The sequence below is a fragment of the Lathyrus oleraceus genome, chromosome 5 (assembly GCF_024323335.1).
Source record: "Lathyrus oleraceus cultivar Zhongwan6 chromosome 5, CAAS_Psat_ZW6_1.0, whole genome shotgun sequence".
Taxonomy (NCBI): Eukaryota; Viridiplantae; Streptophyta; class Magnoliopsida; order Fabales; family Fabaceae; genus Lathyrus; species Lathyrus oleraceus.
Genome location: NC_066583.1, coordinates 312,164,437 through 312,186,682, shown reverse-complemented (window position 1 = coordinate 312,186,682; position 22,246 = coordinate 312,164,437). Strand labels below are relative to the sequence as shown.

The window sequence follows — 22,246 nt, the reverse complement described above, 5'->3', positions numbered from 1 at the left end:
TAAAACTTAGGAGGAGACAACAATTCAAATGACAGACACCTCTATATTTTAACCTTTTTTTTTTGTCAATTTAGTATGAAAAATAGAGGTGTCGCCACCTCCAAAACAATTGGAGCCTCCTCCTAAACCTTATACACAGTCTATCCAATAGATCATGCGCAAACACCTCTATTTTTTAAAATGCAGCGTCAATTAGCATGTGCTTATTAGCTTTAGGAAATAATTGGAAACTTCAAGGGAATTTTTATGAAAGGCATGGTTATTAGAATAAAAAATTCCCAGCTTCCTTCATTCATTTATTTCAATATTTTCAGTGTGAAACGTCAGCAATTTGCATTAATAAGTCAACTACAAGCAGATATATATACATACAAGAAACGGACATACAGTCATTAACTAAATGCTTATTGTTTCAACAAATTCCATTAGGAATGAACAACAAATATTTTCACAGGGTCATATATGACTATTTTTTTCTAGTGACACTTGTAACTTAAAACTTTCAGCACGTCATCAGCATTAGTGGCCAGGGGATGAGGAACAAAATTAAAAATAAGTAAAGCCTTGCCAAATTTAACTAAAGCTCCACTACTCCTTTCAAAACCCACCATCCCACAGGTAAAAAAAAAACTTTGAAAACCTATATTTCATTTTACAACCGAAATGGCGCAGCCGCAAGCCCTGCAAGTCTCAACAGTCGTGCAAAACTACAAATACGCATGCCTGCTTTTGCAGCAGCCAATGATGGGGGAACATTTCATACAGAGGATAAACTCACATGAAATAGCTTAGTGCTTTCTTGACTCTTGAACCACCTTCCCCATAGAGTTCATTCCATTGTAAAAGCTCCGTCATATTAACAGATTCAGAAGAAACACTTGCACATACCTGATTCAATATGACATTTAAGGTTAATTTTGTTTTGGGGTTCTGCATGGCTGGAGGGAGATTATAAAAAAGGTTCCTTTCACACGTACCTGTTGGTGAGCATGTTTAAAATCTTCCATATTTAAAGATCGGATATCATCACTTCCACGTAATGCAGGTGCAGGTCTACCTTCTGCTTGAGCAGCAGCAAGATCCTGTCATGCATCAAACATGTTACAGCACATTGAGTAATTCATGCAAACGTGATTTCAAATTTACTTATTATTTAAACAGAGCACTCTAAGTTAGTCTCTAACTGTTAATTTACAGTCAAGAACAATGACATACTCAGGGTGCCTAGCATGATGCTAATGCACCACTCTAAAGAACCATACCTTTTTTTCTTTTTCTAATATCTCTTTAATAGGACGGTGTGCAGCAGTTACACATAAGTTCTGCAATAGAAGAGCAAGCATGAAGGCACCGATAACCTTATCCTTAAAAAGTATAGAGTAAAAGGAAAAAGAACACCCAACCTTGAGATCACTTCCAGAATATCCGTCAGTCATAGTTGCAATTGCACCCAGATCAACGTCAGAAGACAGATCTTCCTTTGCAAGTATAACTTTTAATATTTTTGCTCTATTTGGAGCATCTGGTAAATTTACCATTAATCTGAAGAAGTTCGAAGACCATGAAAACTTCAATATCTCCCCAAAAAATAAACGAAAAAGATCAAACTAAAGTGTGAATGAACTCACCTCCGAGGCAGCCTTCGTATGACAGCCTCGTCAAGGTCATAAGGTCTATTGGTGGCTGCGAGCACAAGAACTCTTTCAGTATCCTTTGTACGTAAACCATCCCAGTTCACCATGAATTCATTTTTCATCTTGCGCATGGCCTCATGCTCCCCTGGATTTTCCCTCCGACCCAACATGCTATCAACCTATACAAGAAACCATAATAGTTTTCTGAGTAATCTATTTTGTATGGGATGAATTAATACAAACCAGCAGCATTTTATGAAAAACCTTACTTCATCAACAAATATCACACTGGGCGCAATTTTACTTGCCAGGGAGAAAACGGCTTTGACGTATTTTTCACCCTCACCAAACCACTGAAGGAAAATGCGGAGATCGCTAGTTACAATGAACAGTGAATTGATAAAAAATAGTATAATAAACACAGTGAAGCAAATCTAACCTTAGATGTGATGCTTGACATGGAAATATTGATGAAGTTTGCACCAGCGTCGGTAGCAACTGCCTTGGCAAGCATTGTCTTACCTGTTCCCGGGGGACCAAATAATAGAATTCCCTTGCATGGCTGCACAATAAGTAAATCAAAATTCAATCAAAATGAACAGTATTTGAATGTTCATTTTGAAGAGCAGTTTATGACTGATGAATCAAAATAAAGGGTAGCATTGAAGCAACAGTTAGGAATGTTTTGTTTTACAGCCTATAGATCTGCAATGAATTTCAATCCTCACTGGACCCAGGTGGCATAAGCTTTGTAGAACTAGGTTGCCCCCCATAATGGAATAGATTTATTGAAAAAATTTGGATGAAATTTTCTTCAAAAACCAGCTTTCAAAACCAATTGCAAATGCTTTAGTTTTTCAGGTGAAACATTAAGCAACACGGCTATGTAACTTGCAGAGAGTGTTATCACATATTAATGCACCCAGTAAGACTGGACAAGTAGACCAGCAAATGACAAAAACATCTCATTGTTTACTCTTTAGTAATCAGTACACAACACAACCAGTTTTGAGGGAACTAGGGACGAGCAAGGAATGAAGGTGAAAATAGGACTTTGGGAAGTGGGCCATCTGAGACAGAAAGGAAACGGAAGTATATCCATATTTCACTCTTGGATGTTGTTCATGAACCAAACATAGATTAAGTAATTGTGTTGTTAAGTCCTTCAATTTTTAGCAAATCAAACACGATTACAAATAAAAAGGCATTGCAATTTACAAGATACAGGCCAGATATATCGCATTTCTTTTTCCATCCGCCACTTAGATCAGAAAGATTAATTCCCCTCAAAAGCATCACAAACTCAATAGAATAGTTAAAGAGAAGGAAGGGGACAGAACATCAATAACGATGTCTAACTCAACTGTTTTACAACACATAGTACTAAAACAAATAGAATGTATGTCAATCAGTAAAAGAAGACCTTGGTTAACTGCCCCTTGCAAAAAAGCTCAGGCCTCTGTAAAGGAAGCATCACCAATTCCTTCAATGTATCCTTAACATTTTCAAGAGCTCCAATATCATCAAAAGTAACACCAATGTCACTAGGTGGAATAACATCACCCAAAAGCCTCTTTTCAAATTCGTTTTCTGTTACAACGTCCTGATTACATAAAAACACAAGCAAGATGATTCAAAATGCAGTATTTGTAAGAAAACAATTGGTTAAACTTTTCCACAGTAAGGCGATAACAGTATTGTTAAATATTGGCAATGACAAATTGCTGTGGCAGGTTTTTTTTACCACTGTCATGGCTAAGTTGTGAAGGATGGCAGCGCCATGGTGGATTTTTGTCTTACCGCCATGGTCTTACATCCGCAACCAATATTACTGAGTGGTAACAAACTACCAAAAGACACTATTTCCAACAATCAAAGCAGAAAAAGTTCACAACAATCACCTTAAGAGACTTCTTTAGGCTCTTCGACTCATTCTGGATAGCCTGTAAGATCCCAATTCCATACTGGATACTGGTAAAATAAATATTTTTTATCAAAAGAATAATAAATTATTAACAAATTTGTGAAGTTAGCATAATATTTCAAATAACAAGCAGATGAAATCACAAGCTAATAATTACCTCTCACAAGACAACACAAGCTTTGCATCAGCGTCGACATCAGAATTCTGCATCAGATGGTGGCTTAAAGCCCAACCAACAATCTTCTCTGAATCTGCAATATAGCAAAAATGATATAGCCGAGAGATTTCAGCAGCAAATCCTTAGCACTTTTGTAAAACATACTTTCATTTGTAAGTGTCAGATCCTTGACAGACAAGGCCTCGAGTTCTTCAGATTCCATCCCACTACGGCTTAAAACCTACAAAAAAATTGTTAAATTGTGATTAAAAGCACTGTGACTGCAATCATAATTGATAAACCATAAAACAGTCAAACTACAAACTGAACATGATCAAATGGAATGTGGAACCATTGAAGTTAGAACAGAATGAAATAAGGAAACAAAAAGATACAGAAACAGAATGATAACCAACAAAAGGCTATTAATGACTCCCATGGTTGTCAGACTCACGAGCGCACTCATAGATTCGAGAGTTTACTAGTCTAGAGGGCCAGAATAAGTTGAATGGCAGGCAGACTCGTTTTGATGGTAGACCCATAGAATCACAAGTCAATGGCGTGCAAACTATGGCCAATGTTGAGCAAAGTTGGTATTATTGTTACCAATGTGGAAGCTGATGTTACATACCAATGGTGCCAATGTTGAATTAGGTGGAAGTTCAAGCAATCCAACTTTGCTTAATGATGAAAAATGTGCTTCATCCAGGGCAGAGTTTGATGATGATGATGATAGAGAAGATTTCATAGGAGCTTGGGATGTTTGAAGCCATTAGCATATGTTATGTGACTTTTTGCTGTATGTAGTAAAAAGGAACTAAGAACTTAACTGCATACTTTGCTACTTTGCTTGCTTTATTATGTTTCTTCTTGGTAACAAGTTTATTATGGAGTTTGAAACTTGAACTTCTATGTTAATTGGTGCTCTATTATGATTACGTGTCATTTTCAGAGCTTTGTTATGTGACTTTTTGCTGTATGTAGTAAAAAGGAACTAAGAACTTAACTGCATACTTTGCTACTTTGCTTGCTTTATTATGTTTCTCTTGGTAACAAGTTTATTATGGAGTTTGAAACTTGAACTTCTATGTTAATTGGTGCTCTATTATGATTACGTGTCATTTTCAGAGCTTTTTTAATCAGCTTTAAATTTTCATACTCTTGCGAACGAGTTTGCATATGCTCAAGAGTCTGACATCCTTGATTGACTCCAACTAAAATAGATATCAAACTAAAGTTTGTCTAGTTTCTTGTTTTTTAGGTGCAAAAGTTTGTCTAGTTTCTTGTTTTTTAGGTGCATCCTGTTTCTGATATTAACAGCTTACCTCACATTATGATATAGTCATATCATATGTACAGCACATGAAAACTCCAAAAAATTCTAAACCAGATAAGGAACTAGTCATGTATTATATTGCCATCATGGGTACTACACCTAGACTTGAGTCATAGATCATTCCTGCAACCATACTGCTATTTTTCTTATTTTTTCCTTTGGTATTTTTTTCATACCCGAACCAAACAATAAGTAGAGCTCTCAAAATGGCCAGGCCAAAAAGCTCGAAAAATGAAGGGCTTGGCAAGAAAAATAAGACTTGTTTATTATCCGGGCTTTTTATAAATAGTAAATGTAAATCGGGCTGGCCTGAAAAAAATCATAGCTCGCAATGGGCCAGGCAGGGTCAACAAAATTGTAGCCTTATAAACAGAGCTTTTTGGCTCGGCCTGCATAAAGCCCAAGCTCGTCACGTAGCCTGTTTTGACAGCTATAACTATAAGTACCAAGGAAAACAATTAGAATACATGGCATGCTACATTTTTACATGGCCATTATCTAGCATTGATTGAAAGGAAAAGAATGCCAAATTTAAGATCAGGAAATATATTTCAGCTTCCATTACCAGCAAAATAATATTTGTTGTATGCATATTACTTGGAAGCAACATCATGAAATGCATTGGGTATTTCAGAACATGTTCAAAGAATATATACATTACTGAAAGTCCTAGTTCCAAGATTATAGCTTGGATGCATAACGAAAGTGGTTCTTAAGAAAAGTGTCATATACAAGCCAAAGCAACATTGGTGGACACCTAATATGAAGTATAAGCCGAAAAAAAAATGCATGTTTGAATCAAATTGAAAATTGCACAAAGTTACTTACAGTGCGCAAATGGTGCAAATTTCCTTTGATTTTAAGAGTCTCCACATCTCGATCAAGTTGTTGTTTCCATGATGCTAGAAGCACCTCATCCTATAAATGGGAAGATAATATGATTACCATTGACGTAATAAACAATGAAGCACGGACACCCCGAATAAGACCCCAACACTGACACGGCTATACTGGTAATAATTTGAATCAAATGAATAAACTAAATGTAATCACAAGTGTCAGTGCAGGTGTCCGACAGGGACACGGACACGCCGATTTTTAGAGGTGTCGGTGCTACATAGGTATAAAAGCTTTTATTAGTGCTTGTGATTGGTGAGTTCAATCCGTGTGGTGTGGCCCCCCTCATCTATAGAATCAAAGTGAAATTTCAACACCAACTATGGGCCAGCATTATCAATATGCTTCGAGCTCAAGGTATGAGGGGACTCAATAAATATAAACCATTTGTGTACTTCCAAGTTTAACCCAACAGCTTAAACTTGTGGAATAATCAGTTTGGTCTAGTGGTTTTCACTTAGTTAAGGACGTGCAGCTTTTTCAAAAGAAAAAAAGAGAGGAAAACTAATGAAATGCAACTCGCTGGACAAACCTGTGGCATGTGAATTGTTACTTTATTTGGAAATAGCTTAGTCAAAGTTTTGTTTGGTTTTGGGACTTCTTTCCCCCTGTCATGTAATCTTCCAAAACTATCCTGGAAAAAAATGAGATGAGATGTAATTATAGCTGAGAAAGCCAGAAAGAACTTACGTTGGGTTGTGCATGTAACAAGACTGAACTAATCATACATTCATCCCAATAAAAGACTGAACTAATTAAGGATATAGTTTCTACCGGGAAAGCCAAGTCAAGAAGGGCAGTCTGATTGCTGCCAAACTTCGTAAAAAGCAAACCCCCAGGATGTGACTGCAAGGAAAAGTAGTTATGTATTAACCACACAGTTGCTTATACACATTCATTTAAACCAAGGATGAAATAGAAATGCAAAGGACCATATATTTAGGATTTCCGTTTAGCATCTAAATGTTTTGAAATGCTAAAATGTCATATCTCACTTCAACTATTACACACATCTTTTTCAGTTTCTCAATTAATAAAGTATAAAGCCCACGACAACTAAAAAATACAAATTTTTGGCCTCCGAATAACTTGTAATTTCGTCAAGCCTTCATGTACCTAAACCAAATGGTATGGATATATAAAACATTGTTCAGATTATCAAGCCACGGGTTTTTAAATCTTTTTTGTGCAATTGCGTGTTTGTGTGCGTGTGTGCGTGTATTTAAGCTTCTAATGCCTCAATGCAAATGGCATTTTAGCATTACAAAATAGTTACCCTTAAAACATATTGATTACCTTCTCCTTTCGACTGTCGGTGTGAGTATGTGAACCTATTACCACCACATTGTCAGGAAGCTTTTCAAGCTTACTTTTAAATGAGTATGGATCCCCATTTCCTACTATAGACTTTTCTGCTTCTTTCATGAACAAAATGAAAGGTGAATTTCTACTCTCACTAGTTACCACCTGAAACAGAGATATGTAAACTCTTATTGCAAGATTAAGGCACAGTAAAATGTTGTTAAAAGAGGTATTTACTAGATCAGAGTAAAAGGCAACCTCAAACAATGTATTAATAAGTAACTTGTCGAGTTCGTCAATGCCACTGTTTTCCAATCGAAGATCAGTGACTGAAAAGAGATAAAGACAACTTCAAGATCTAGGACCAAGATAATGCTCCGAGAGTATAGAGTAACAAGAATATATTTGTAGTTTATTAGAAAGGTAGGGCATTACCGTTGCAGAAAAATCCTTGACCTCCCTCACAGGCACCTCCAAGATCAACTCCATCAGGTATAGGTTTATCAAATCTTACACCAATTTTTGACAAGGGATTATCATCGAAAATTAAGACAACTTTCCCTCGACTTCCATTAGATGGACCCCTGTACATGTAATTGCTAAGCAAAATTATAACCGAAAATAAAAACAAAGGCATATGTTTGGTATGGGTGGGAAATATTTCTGGGAAAAATGGAATTTACAAAACATAGTATGGAGGAACTAAACAGAAAACAATACAAGACCTACATTCTACTAAAAAAGGAGAGAAATCTAATGAAGGGGATATAAATAAAGCAACTATAGTTTTCCAAATTACAATGGAAATATCATTTTAGCCCAAAGTTAACATAGATGAATACAAAAGATTTCCTATCAATACTTCTTGCCCTACATTTGTAAGACTACCAACAAAACAAGAAGGAAAAAAAAATTTAATCATAGCCACTGTCATTGATCATTTGCAAGAAGTCACAGCCACAGCCACTGAGCATTTGCAAGAACTCACAGCCACTGTCTGGAAAAATCACGGCCCTTGTGGCCACTAATCTTCACAGGGAAATATTCAGTTTTACGCGGCCTGTCTGCATATTATTGAGGCCATGTGTATTTTTTGTGATTTTCTATGTTTTACATAAGAAAACCTGTTTCTGATTTGTGGCTAAAGCCACATTTCTTTCACACTCCCTATTTGAGATATTAGACCAAATGGAGACTGGCCTTCTTCCTCTCCGGACACTGAACCATCTCTCATGGCATTTTGGAATGATCAACAGCGCTCAGCTTCATTTCGCATATCATAGCACAGCCCTCTTTTGATCTCTACTCTGTTCATATCTTCATGTATTCAAAGAATACTCTTTTTTAGGGTATGTTTGGATTGGTGATATTTGATGGAATGGAATGATAAATAATGAGATTCCATTGTTTGGATTTGCAAATAATGGATAGAGTGGAATCATTCAATCCTTCATTTTTTGATCCATCCAATTTGGGGTGTATGCAACGAAATGAAGCATTATTAATAAAATATTCAAACAATGGAGAGGAATCCATATTCCATTCCGCTCTGCTCCATTCTATCCCGTTATGGTCCATTCCGCTCCATTATTTCCATCAATCCAAACATAGCCTTAACCTTAATGTTCGTCGAGTGTTATTTCAGACCAAGCCTCATTTTGCACATCAATAGCACAACCCTCTTTTGATATCTACCTGAGATCTATCTACAGTGCAGTGTCTCGCCTCACCCTCTCTCTGGTGTGGCACAATACAATGTTTGGTAGGATCCGTGGTACATACAATCCTCCGAGTTATAATCTTTCATCCTCCTCCCAATGGTAGTCCAAATTACATGTTTGACAACATTAGTACTAACAAAGTCATTTAAATAATAGTTTCTTACGTTAATATTAACTTCTACACCTCAGTTTTTAGAAGTTTTCTCATTTATCTTCTCCATAAGCACCCATAAACTTATAAAGATGTTTAGGTACATGAAGAATCAAATATTTATCTTACTTGAATAGCCCTCATTAAACAAAAGATAGTCCAAACTAGGCCTATACTATTTGATTATTTGCAGAAAGATGTAGACAGCAATGTATGTTGATGAAAAACAGAAACCGATTCAGATCAATTTACTACAAACTTGTACCTTGAAGAAGATGTCTGATACAAACACCCAGAAGATGAACTATACTTAACCCGGTCGCCTGCAGGATTATTATTATAAATATAAATATTGTGATAAAACTAGTGCTTCTTAAAAGATGCAATAAAAATAGAAGAGCACATACCTAGTTTAAACAAGCAATTTTTAGCTGATCCAGATGTAGATGGTACATTATCAGTTTCCAACTTAGCTTGAGATTCAAGTCCATGTGGAGTAGGAGCATTAGAAGAGCTAGGTGTATCTGTTTCACTAGCTGGTGGATCCATGCTCTTAGCCGTGTCTGTGGCTGTAGGACTTTGTTTGGCACAGCTGCAAGATTTATCGGCAGCAATTCCATCTTTGAGAAGCTCAGCTTCCTTAGAAGATAAACCCTTTAACAAAACAAATAAAAAACTCATTATCAGAATTATTAGTAAAAAGAAAACTTAAAAGAAAGAAACATTGAAGAAAAAGATATGCAAGGATTAATCCAAATATCAGACCAAGGAAACTTAATCTTACACCCAAAAGCAACTGGCTATCGAATATGAGCAATTTAGCCCCGAAGTATTTCGCAAGTGCTTTTACAAGCATCTCCTGATATATTTCTGACCCTGCAAAAACAATTTATAGAATTGCAGGGGGAAATGAGTTGATGATAAAGGAGGCAAAAACCAAATTGGCATTGCGTGTATTGAGCGAGAGAGAGCAATGGTGCAAATAACTACAAACCTGCAGGTCCTGAAAGTAGAATACGGGGATTTACGGTGGTGAGATCTGTGGTATACTTTGCATGCTCTTTATGCTTCAGGTGTATAAAACAAGCTGCAATCAGGACATTTTTTGTATTCTCACTACAAAAAGATAATCAGCAACAAAGTTAAAAAAGAACGACATCAAGCAATTTGCATGGACTCAATTAAAAGTGGAATGTTTGGCATAACTTTTTTTTTAATAGAAGAAAGAAAAGGATACCAGAGTTGACATGTTTTTAGGCTCTTTTCCATAACATTGCAATATATATAGATATAGAATACAAAAAGAATCTAGTATCTATTATATACTATTAATTAAGAAGCTGCCTCTATAAGACATTTGGTATTCTCTTTCAATTCACCAAAAATAGTTGTAGATAAATCTTCCTTTCCATATGCTTGCTGTTCGACTTCAATTAACGTTCATTTTTCCGACTGCTTGAGGAGAGATTAGCAACATTACATCATCCCATTGGTTGTTTATTTAGCTGGCATCCTAGCTGACACATCATATGTACTCCAAAAATGAGACAAGTCTTATGTCTGTATCTAGTAGATATACTGGCTAAATCCAAGAGGAGGCAGGGTTTTGGGGTTGATGAGAGAGTGGTCGGTCAAGTTGTACCCAATAAAATGGGTTTGTTTTAAGGTCTTTTTGAGGGTGATTGATTACAGACTTCAAAATGAAAAACATAAGTTTGGTAAAGGGATAAAAATAAGGTTGGGTTAGAATTGAATAGAAAGATTGATTAGTTGTATACAAAATTATGTCGTTTAATCCATGTATCTAACTACGCCTACTAATAAAAGGCTTATATTGTTATCGATGTTGTTGCCGCGTTTGACTTAAATTTCATACCACTTTGTCTGAAGTTTATGTAAAATAATTAAGATCTAAATACTACAATGGTCAAAAATCCACTTACTAGACATTCAAATGGTATAACTAAATTACTATTTAATATCATCTTCTATTGTTTATAGAAACTTTGACACAGTTATTTCAAATTAATACGCCAAAGTAGATGGTAACGTAGTTCTAAAATATAAATGTCTAACTAATGTAGGAGAGGTTCAAAGAAGGACGTGACTCATGGTATTGGTGGGCCTAGTAGAGGTGGCCCTAATTTTAAATCTCAAAACTGTGACCTCCTAGGAGCAAGGCAGCAACTCCAACTGTTGTACCAAATCACCCCCTTCTTGTTGTAACATAAAAGTGACTTATTTCATCTTGCACAACTATAGACATTCTAGAGAATGCATTGTGAAATAAAATTATTTTTGTAGCACATTATTTGATATGAAAAATAAACAGATGCACATAAATTATAACATAAAAACCATTTATTTGGATGTAAAGAAAATTAATTTGGATGTAAAAGAAACTTAAAAAAGCATAAAATACAGCAGTAATACAAATAACAAAAAATGATATTTAGAAATTCACCAAATATAAACAATATAAAAACATAGCTGGAAACTCCATGAAAGTCATTGAGGCATGAATTAGTTATACCTTAAATAGTATGGGAAGCTGTCAAAGGACACTTCTAGTTCTTTTCCATCCAGTATTGCGGCATGAGCATCTTCTTTGAAAACAGCACTACGTACAGATGTACCCGAAATCGAAGCGGCTTGTGTGTCCTCCACCCCATTTCTTTCTTCCAATACCTGTTTACAGATACTTTTGCTCAATTTCAGTTTACAAGTAGTAGATCCAGCTAGAATCCTGAATAAAGGCCTTAGCTTATCATTCACCCCAGAGAATTTTACATTGCCTGGCTCTGCGCCTGCATCCTCTGGATCGTAATCCATAGGAGAGTTCTTGTTGCTAGCCTCAGCATCAGCAGCTTTATCAGTTCCTATATTTGGAGTTGAGTTGCCTTCCAGACCATCAAGCTCAACTTCTGTACCATCAGGGAGGACAGTATGAATAGAAACATCAGCACCCTGGTGAGGCTTACTGGCAGTCTGAGATGGAGATTTCCATCTTTTAAGATCTTGTCTGAGGTTAGAAAGAGAAGCCAAGATAGAAGCCCCAGCCACGGCTGAAGGGTCTCCGCTTCTCCTTTCAAGCTGCATAAATTTACCAACGCCACTCTGAACTTCTGCACCCTTAGCTGCAACTTCAGTGTTTACTTGCTGAAAAATCTAGATTAATATAAATCAAGGAAACCCTTTGAGAAAGAGAGAGAGACAAACCGACGTATATATAATTACTTGAGAACAATAATTCCCCTTTAAAAAGAAAGGAGGGATGAACCAAGAGCATTTAAATGAAGGAGAAAAACAGGACACAAATTAAGGATTTCACAAATAGTAATTATGTCTAGTAAAAAAACAAATCTTAACTTTTTAAGAAATGAAATGCACAATTTCCAATACAAAGTTTCTATATATAGTACAGTAACAAATACCTAAGGGCGCATGTTAGCATTTCTCATAAATAAACAAAGGATACATAAGAATGATTTCCATGCAATCCGAAAACCACCTCATCACCCGAGTTTAGCGCGCACCAGGCATTCTTCTTGACAAGTGTCCCATTGACTAGCACAGATCCTTTGCTACCCGTACTTTCTAACACAGCCACATCACTTCCCTCGCTCTGATCATTTCGAGAAACAACAGTAATCATACTGCACATACATATCTAAGATATTCACCCCAAACAACTAGAAAGAAAAAAAAGGAAAGAAGGCAACAAGGCACACACATCTCCACGTGGAATTTTATAGGGCCCAGAAACATTTATGAAACAATAACCAGAAATAGTCGAGTATCAATTGCTGAGGTGTGTGCTTGGAAAAGCCTAATCATAACAATAACCACACCACACACTGAAGAAAAAACGCCACGAAAAACTTACATTACTCCTGAGATATATATACCTGTGTGTGTTTGATTTTGCATAAATTTCCACTTATTGTATGATCCTTCAAATGAAAATTGCAATTTCTGCTTGAGCCAATAGTGAAGTTGGGTATGGAAATGGGAACATTTGGATGCTGCATTAATCAAATACAAATACATTTCCATGTAAACAAATTTAAACACAAACAAAAAAAACATTTAGAATTGCTTTCAAAAGTATTCAACTAATACAATCATCAGAAACGAATGAATCACCTGTGCAGACTGGGACAGAAGCCGACACCAGGGAGCTGAAGACTCGAGGATTGGATTTTGTTTCTGATATATACTCCATGAAGAGAACGAAGCCCTAGGTTTATCAGCTACCAGAGTCGGCGAAGAACCTTTTCACATTAAAAATAAAATAAAAATACAAAAAACTAATAATAATAATAGTAATAAAAGTAACGGAAAATTGAAAAGTGAGTGGTGAAAACGCACCGTCAGCGATCGGCGGTGTTGCATCGATTTTATCATCAGCAGGTACCGGTTCTTCGATCTGAGCATCGGTGGGAGCACATTCTCCTGGATCGGCGGGAGGTTCTGGAGTACGAAAATCCTTGGAATTCTCCGTCGGAGATATCGATATCGGTTTTTCCGAGGAAGTAGCAGCAGCACCATTGTCAGGCTGAGAGAAAAAAAAAGTAATCAGAAAATCGAATCGAGGAAAAGTGAGAGAAAGAGTGGTGGAAAGAACGTTAGGGATTGAGAAAGAGGAAAACCTTTTGGCGCTTAGGGGAAGGAGAAGGAGGTTTGTCATCGGAAGATGAAGAAGGTCTTTTAGCGGCGGGGAAAGATCCACCACCACTGTTGCGTCTCGTTGAAACCATGCTTGTTTTCCTTCCCTCTTCTTCTGAAAGAAAGAGAAATTGAGAGTGAAGCGATATAATGATTTTACGATTTTTTTTTTATTTGTTTATATGCGTGTTGTGTTAATTAATTGATTAAATGGTTAATTATTTTTTTTTGGCTGGTTGGGGACTTGGTTGGGAGTTGGAACATCATGATTTGGTGCACAGTACAGCACTTTAGGAGACGGTGTATGTTAGTGTTGCGGCCATTGATTGGGACAAGTTGCAAGCGTAATTTAGCCAGGTGTCAATATCATGCGCCGAATTATTGTGCTAGATCCTGGTCGTTCGGTTCTAGTCGAGCTATCTAATGTTTTCTTTCGGCACAATGCTTGGTTGGTTGCCGGATTTTTTTATTTTTTATAAGTATGAATAAATAAATTTAAAAACACTAACTATTAGGCATTATGGCAACCAACGATGCACCAACAACCACCTGATCCACGAGATTGGAGAAAAGCAAAATAGTGAAACAATGAAGGAAGGTAGGAGAATACTATCATTTTGGGTTCGGAGATTTTCTCTTTGAATAAAGAGTTTATTTCATTGAAAATATCATGTCTTAAATCGGATTAGGTTATAGAAAATGTTTATGTTTATAATATATGTGAAGCGAATTATTATAGAGGTTTGAGTGTTCTCAAAAAGATTTATTTCTATATGATCAAGTTCAATATGAAGGAAGACTAATAAAGTAATAAATAGAGGATCATATAAAATATATGATCATTATTTAATTATGCATTAATGATCATCAAATTTCAATGCACCTAAGACAAATATTGACAAAATAATGGTGTGGGGAAAAATTTTGTGAGTTTTAATCTTATTTATTATTATGAGAGTGTTATGCGGACTTTGACATCAATGGTAGCATGTCATATAAAAGGTGATTTATACACTTTGAAAATTGCTCTTGAAAGATTTGTTAGTATGTTCGTAAAAGTTTATTTTACGAAGGTGGTTGTTGCTTGTGTAGCTGTAAATAGAGACTTATATGTAAAATGGCTATTATGGGAATATTTTCAAAAGATCGTGTCCTTCCAAGGAAGAAATTGTATGTGGTGATTTTGTAGAAATATAATGGAGTTGTTATAAGGAATGAATTGTCCATAAAACCTGGTGAATCGGCCTTCAAACCTAGGGAACGAAACATCGCACTTAGCGAATCGAATTTTGAACTCGATGAATCGTCAATTAAAGAAGGGCAACAATCGCCTACATAAAAAAATAAAATGGGATCATTAATGCTTATTTGCGGTAATCAATTGATGGGATTGACATTTATAATTTCTTGCATGATGATTGGATTAATGTGGAAATAATTTATAAAAAAACTATTAATAAGGAAAATAATTATTCATCTTGAAAGGACAAATGTAATTTCAATATGCCAAATTTAGATTCTCAAACAAATTGTGATATATCATCATGAAAAAACAAATCCAAGATGGAGGGAATGGCGGCGTCCGCATTCCATGTGAACTTATGATAAACAAAAATTCTTATCTTTTTATTTTTAACTTTTTATTAATCATTATTATTTTAATAAAAATTATTATTTAGAATGGTATGGGTACTCGAGAAAAACCGTATGAATGACATTAATTAATTTTTACATAAATAACAAAGTGGATATGGTTGCTTCGTAACATACTTGTTGTATTGGAATTGTTGCCTCCAATACTGTCAAAAAAAAATAGATTTTTAATAGTATTTTTTATTGGACTCAATTGGAAGTTCTCTTATGGCATTTGGTTTATGTGAAATAGAATGGACATCAAAATTCATCTTATCAAGATTGATTTACTTTTTTTTTGCATGTGAGAGTCAAGTAGAAATAAATGGCCCTCAACTTTTTACAGCGGTTCATTTTACCTTGAGAGAGTTGGGAAAATGTGAAATATGGCTTCAAATTCAAAATTTAGCAACAAATTTTACTGAATCTTGGCTCGTCATGGGTGACTTTAATGAGATTGTTAATACAAATGAGAATGAATAATGCAAGGTGATGTCAGAAAAATGCTTTCAATTTACTAATGGGATCAACGACAACAATTTAGTGGGTGTGTTCGCAACGAGCGAACAACCTCTAGTCTTTCTATCGAGATTTACTTGCAGGACCGGCTACAAAGTCCTAGACTAATATGTGTTGAGTATATGGTGTGTTTGTTGGTAAAGTGTTTGGATTAATAGAACAATAAGTAAAAATGTTTGCAAGAAAAGGTGCAGTAAAAGTAAAAGGGTAAAAATAAGATTAAGACGTAAATGAACAAAACAAATGAAATGATTTGATAAGTTAAATGGTTTAAAAATAAAATGTGGAAGCAAATGTACATTTTTGCAGGAAGTTAACTCTTTTCTCTTAGACGCTTGATACTTCAAGTGTTTTCCTATTGCAATGTTACAAATGTCACCCCTTAGAAATGAAAATCACATCTACTTAAATAGTAACAAAAAAACTGCTAGGAGGTTATGGTCCATTCATGATGCGCCATGTGTCAGGTTCTATCAACCCACGTCTCTAGTAACTTCCCCATGTTCTGCTTCCAACGATTTGTATCCATCATGACACGTTTCGCTTTGACTTCGACAAGATCACCCCCTATGTCGACTTCACTTCGACTTGGCTTAGGTTCCTCCTGACCGTCGAACTGACTTCGACTGCATCTCTGATGTTCTGATTTCTCCCTTCAGTGTGGTCGAAATTTTCCAGCTAACAAATTACCCCTCTAAAAGGCATGTTTCGACCGAGAAACTTGGCGTTTTGACTTTCCCAAATTTTTGTTGGATGTCTAATCGTTAATGATGCTCTACACAGTGACGGTTCCTTTATGCACCACTATTTCCCAGAAAAAAGCCATCATTAGAAGTTATTTCCTATGTCGTTAGTTTTTAACTAACGCTACTAACTTTCCCACTACCACTGAGTCAAACAGTTGTCGTCAATCGACTGACCCTTGGTTGCCATTCTGTTTGCCTATAAACACCAATTTTTCATGTTCAACATTTTTCTTTCTGCTTCTTCATCTGTGCATTTTTCTGCAATTCTTTAAAGCGATATTACTCTCCTCGTTTTTCTCCTTCTTTCAATGTAATGGCTTCCTCTACTAACACCAAGGACATATCAACCTTCAACATTGGCAACAACCCAATTGCGTTTCAACTTACTGAAGCGGAATTTATGAAACATATTCCTCAACCAACATCTACTGATGAGGCTGTGGTGAAAATCTGGCAACGTCAAATGCTCATTCCATTTGTTGTTGCTGACAAACTCATTGTCTTCCATGGGCCGTATCTAGACACCAAAACAGAACCCAAAAATGTTGAATCCTATTTTCCTGGTTTTACTCTTGCTCTCCCTCCAGCTTCTGAAAAGGATGGTACCATCGACTTGAAGTTCATGTAAGACCCTAATTTTGACCCTAAGATCCCTTATGGCATCATGTTATTGCACAAGTGCATTGCCTCAAGGATCATAGCATGTTTGGCTTCTTAACCCTAGGGTTGGAACTTGTTTGAGTGTTTTGAGACCACCAAGCATGCTTGTATTGTATGTTATTGCTTTTCTTATTTGATTACTAACCAAAAGCACAAGAATATGTCACTAACCCTTTTTGTTTTGAAGCTCAAGTGATCATGTGCTCCTCAATGCTCATAGGAGGCTCCTAAGTCCAATGAAATGGCTAGATGAAGATGAGAAAAAGCATGACAATGGTCCACAAAGCTCCTAATCATCATATATGTCTCCCAAGTATCTCAATTTGCCAATTTGATCAAGATAACCCAAAGGGCTTGAAGATTGTTTCCCAAGGAAACCCTAATTTCACTGTGCTTTGACTGTGCCTTGCCCATGAAGCAATCTCAATCTCTGATCAAATTTAATCAAGGAAAGTTCTTTCATTCATCATTTTATGCATATGTGAGCCTATTTGAGGCCCCTCAATCATTTTTTCATCAAGATTGGAAGTTTGACTTTGAAAAGTTGACCAGTCAAGTCATTTGACTAAACTGAGGATCAGTAAGATATAACTTTTGATGTATTTGTAAAATGAAGATGACCCCAAGAGAAAACTTGTTCCTAAGAACCATATGAACAACTTTCATGTTCATAAAAAATCCATTTAAAAATTTTAAGGTCATCGTTCATTTCAAAACATTATAGGTCATTTTGACTGAAACCCTAATTTTAGGACAAATTACCAAGGGCATAACTTCCTTAATTTTTATGATTTTGAGGTGAGACCAAAGTCATTAGAAATCTTGATATGTCTTATTCAAATGTTATGTTGGACAAAATTTCATAATCCTAAAATAAATACATGTGATAATGCAAAACATTATAGGTCATCTTGGACCTAATTCATTGAATTTGAAAAAGTACCCAACTTCAAATGCCCATAACTTTGTCATATAAAATCCTAATTATGCAAAATTTGAGTCTATATTTACTATATTGAAAGTATCTACAACTTTTATGTTGGAGGTTTTTTCATTTGAAGCTTTTACCATGAGGACCTAGGGGTTTGAATAAGCTTGTTTTTGGTGAACTTTTTCAAAATGATTTGAATATGTTTTGTACTTGGATTTTCCCAGCCAGTTTTCATCAATTTGCACATGCCAAATGATTTTTTTCCCAACATGACTTTTGTTCCTTATTTCAAGAGCTTCCCAACCATTACTCCCAATAGTCCATGGGGTCTACCATTGGTGAGTTTCGAATTCATTTCCATTTATGTGTATTTTGGTATTTTATGATGAAACTTGAATATGCAAGTTGTTTCCCTCCAAAGTGCACATCCAAATGCATTTCATGTGAACTCAGCAAGTTGTTTCAGCCATCATTGGGCCTTCCACACGTCTACACAGGCCCATGCAATCCAAAATTCAAATTCCATGCACATGAGCAAAGTGTGATCAGCTTATGCATTCACCTATAAATAAAGGCGCCATGGGCCTCATTCAATAACCTTTTGGAGAACCCAAGTGCTGCATAAGTGAAACCACATGCTCACCAAAGGAATCATTCCATTTTTTCTCTAATTTTCGAGCTTGAAATTCAGCATCATTAGCTGAGTTTTAAAGCCGGATTCCTTAGCCAATCACTTCCATTACATTCATAGATCAAGAAGGAGCAAGGATCTTGGAGAATTCGTGGCCAGAAGTTCATCAATTTGAAGGTATCCATTCAAACTTTTTGGATCTGAAACTCCTAATTCAATGTAGTTTGCTTGTGTTTCTGTGGTTTTCTGAAGTCCCCACACTTAAGGCAAGATGTTGATGCATTTAATTTACCATTTCATGAGCAATCCGTGTGGACGCCATAATTTTCTCCTTCACATTTCTCTCAATATAGGAAGAGTGAGAGAAATCCATTGGTACAGTGATGATCTCCATCACAAGAGCTTTATTTCCATGGCCTTGTTTTTCATTTTCATTAAGGTTTATTTTCCTGCAAATTTGGCCGCATTCTGTTACTTCGCCGGAGAAGATGGTGGTTTCCACCACCACCACCACCACGTGTCTTGCTCCTTGGCCATAGGATCTCCATTTCAGGATCTAATCGTGTGCATCCGTTTTGATTACTTCATTTAATGCTTGATATGGCGCTTTTGACTCAAGAGTGGCGTGTTCCCTCAGATCTGGACCATTGTCTTGTGCCACGTCAATTAATTAAATGCATCTGTGATGGCTCTGGCTTTTTCACTTATTCCATTTTTCTTTTTATTTTCTGTTAATTCACTTCATTTTTAAAAATTCATTTGAAGTCAGAAAAATATGAGACCAATTCCAAAAAAAAAACTTGAAAAATCTAGTTTCATATTATGATTTTTAATTATTTTTGTGACTTCATTTGATATTTTTTATGAATTACTTGGTTTTTAATGATTTTAATTCATTTTAAAATACTTTTTGACTTTTAAAAAATACAAAAATATTTTCATAGCATCTATGGATCATGATAAGTCAATGAAAAATGGTCTTAACAATTTCTTATTTGTTTTGAGATTATTTGAGATTTTAATTCATATTATGCTATTTTTAATTGTTTTTAATTGTTTTTAATTACTTTTTTATTTCAAAAATTTGTGAGAAAATTAGTCAAAGCTTGTTTGACTATGTGGAACCTATGAGAATTTAAGTGGACTTTTTGAAGATGCTTTGAATTGAATTTGAGGTTCCTTTTGGCTTGTTTATTTTTTATTTGTATTTTCTTTTAATTAAAAAAATGCCAAAAAATATCATTGACTTCTTGACTTGTTATCTTCATTTATCTTCTATTTGGTGTTGATTGAGGTTGAATTGATTCAACTTTGATCAAATTCATTGAATCTTGTGGTTTGAAAGTCCTTAAGGATCGTCACTTAGAAAGATGAATGAATTTGATCAAGGATGAGTTATCCCTTGATCAATTGGGTTTGTTTGTTGACTTCTTACCCCTTCCCTTTCATCTTCATCCCTTTCTTTCCATCAATGGCCAATGAGTTAAAGTCTTGAGGTTGGTCTGGACAAATAAGAAGTTTAACCTTTTTTGATCCAAACCAAACTCAACTTGATCCATGATTAAGTGAGTTATTTTGTGTCAAAGATAGGTTGCTTTTTGGTCAAGCAAATAACCAAAAGTCAATACAAGGTCTTTCCCCTTTTGTTTGGCATGGCAAGTTTATGGAGCTTGGCTTACTAGTCATGATCTCTAACTTGTGTTTTTGCCTATATTCTTATTGACCGACCTCAGATAGGTGTGACTACTACATTAGTCCACCTACGATTGCTTAATATAGCGCTACATTGTCTTATGACAAGTTAACATAACTCTACTAATTACTAACTTTAATTTGAGCTTTTAAATTCTTTGTCATTTACTTTTAATGTCATTTATTTCTTGCTCATTATTCATCTTGATTTTCATCTTTGCTCACTTGAGCACATATTTTATGTTTATGTCATTTTTCTTTTACTCATTTGAGCCCATTATTGTGTAAATATATTGCTATCTTGTGTTGTTTTGTGTTTGTTTGATTTGAACCCAAATGCAAAAGGAGAAAGGACTTAGAATTAGGATTTACCCATGCTTAATGGAGTTCAAGAGCAACTAGGCCCCATGCCTTTAGAATGCAAAATTTGTTGAAGAGCAACTAGGCCGCATGCCTTTAGAATGCTAAAACTCAAACTTGATCTCAAAGAACTTCTCCTCAAACTTATTATTAGTCCATTCCCTTTATTGTGTTGTGAACTTTTTTATGTTTGCTCTTGTGTGATGGGGATCCCATCTTGAGATTGTGAAAAGAGGACCATTGTCATGAGTAGCCAAGTTAAGAGCCAAGCCAAATGGAGATCCTAGGAGCTTGAATTAAAATTATTGATTGCTTATTTGTGTGCTAAGTCCAAAGGAAATGAGCATCTTGAGTCATCTCTATGACTCCAAGAAAAGGAACTCCAAGGATTTTATCTTTCCCCTCTTATCTTTGTATGCTTTAGGAGTAACCCTTCTCTCTTCTCCCCACTCTAACCAAGCCAAAAATCATTTTCAAAACTTTGACTTTATTTCAAATTAGAAACCTAGGCCTTAGGCCTTTGACTTTTCAAAACTCTTTTCATAAATACTCATTGTGAATAAACTTTAATCCAACTTTGACCTCATTCTGTAAATAAATCTAACTTGTAAATATAACTCATTTCAAGTTGTTTTGTGGTTTCAATGGCCACTTTGTTAAAATCTTTTCAAAAACATTAGTCATAGGTTTGAGTTATCATAGTGGTTGATGTAAATCTCACCTCATCCTTAGTGTTGAATTATAAGTCTTCCATGCTTATTATAGGATTAACCCCTCACTAGCATGTTGAAGCCTTCCTCACATGGTGGATTGTTGGTTTAGGTTGAGTTTTCTCCCTTCGATAACAAAAGACCTTAAGGCTTTTGATTAAAATCAATTCACCAATCTTTGAAATTTTTACCCCGAACTATGAGGTTTTAATCCTCCTTTGTGATGGTACGTAGGCAATGGGTTCATCCATTCAAACAACAAAATTTGTAAATATAATCTATTCTCTTCTCATCCCTCCAATATTTTGCATAAATCTTGTAGGTGTTTAATTGGCTGCATTGTATGGTAAAACACTAGCTGGATTCTAATGTCTTGACTGATGTCATGACATGTTTGTGTAACTGCATTGTAGGTTAGAATATCTAACCGTACTCTGATGTCTTGACTAAGGTCATGACATACTTGAGGAGTCTACTGCAGGATTAGCTAATACAGGATTTATTGAATGTCAAAGTGGACGTGGTGACATTCATCCCTGTCAGCAGATACTGAGGAATAGAACAATTGGTGTTCT

At 35.6% G+C, this 22,246-nt stretch overlaps 1 protein-coding gene across 4 annotated transcripts; it reads right to left on the bottom strand.

Annotated features, from left to right (window-relative positions):
- Positions 1 to 392: 392 nt before the first annotated feature.
- On the bottom strand, positions 393 to 13,967 carry LOC127084236 (uncharacterized). 4 transcript variants are annotated; one of them, XM_051024648.1, is made up of 28 exons: positions 13,775 to 13,967; positions 13,494 to 13,680; positions 13,269 to 13,396; positions 13,031 to 13,147; positions 12,601 to 12,747; positions 11,898 to 12,290; positions 11,656 to 11,810; positions 10,117 to 10,238; positions 9,907 to 9,998; positions 9,530 to 9,776; positions 9,388 to 9,445; positions 7,686 to 7,834; positions 7,509 to 7,579; positions 7,245 to 7,415; positions 6,723 to 6,794; positions 6,481 to 6,582; positions 5,880 to 5,969; positions 3,881 to 3,956; positions 3,716 to 3,809; positions 3,536 to 3,605; positions 3,058 to 3,237; positions 2,074 to 2,196; positions 1,904 to 1,987; positions 1,629 to 1,813; positions 1,404 to 1,542; positions 1,263 to 1,322; positions 978 to 1,082; positions 393 to 888 (listed from the first exon to the last, which is right to left on the bottom strand). In XM_051024648.1, the coding sequence occupies exons 1-28, from the start codon at positions 13,880 to 13,882 to the stop codon at positions 775 to 777; spliced, it is 3,639 nt and encodes a 1,212-aa protein (XP_050880605.1). In that variant the 5' UTR covers positions 13,883 to 13,967; the 3' UTR covers positions 393 to 774. The 4 variants fall into 4 exon arrangements, with proteins under 4 accessions (XP_050880605.1, XP_050880606.1, XP_050880604.1 ...); XM_051024649.1 differs by having other exon boundaries at positions 11,913 to 12,290; XM_051024647.1 differs by having other exon boundaries at positions 11,656 to 12,290.
- Positions 13,968 to 22,246: the final 8,279 nt, after the last annotated feature.

Bases quoted from the DNA above. Each gene is read 5' to 3' on its own strand.
- LOC127084236 (XM_051024647.1), bottom strand. From the start codon at position 13,882: ATGGTTTCAACGAGACGCAACAGTGGTGGTGGATCTTTCCCCGCCGCT. The intron at 12,291-12,600 runs GTATCCTTTGTT...ATATTAATCTAG, and splicing joins TGCATGGAAATCATTCTTAT to ATTTTTCAGCAAGTAAACAC. The intron at 3,810-3,880 runs GTATGTTTTACA...GCTATATTGCAG, and splicing joins TCTGACACTTACAAATGAAA to ATTCAGAGAAGATTGTTGGT.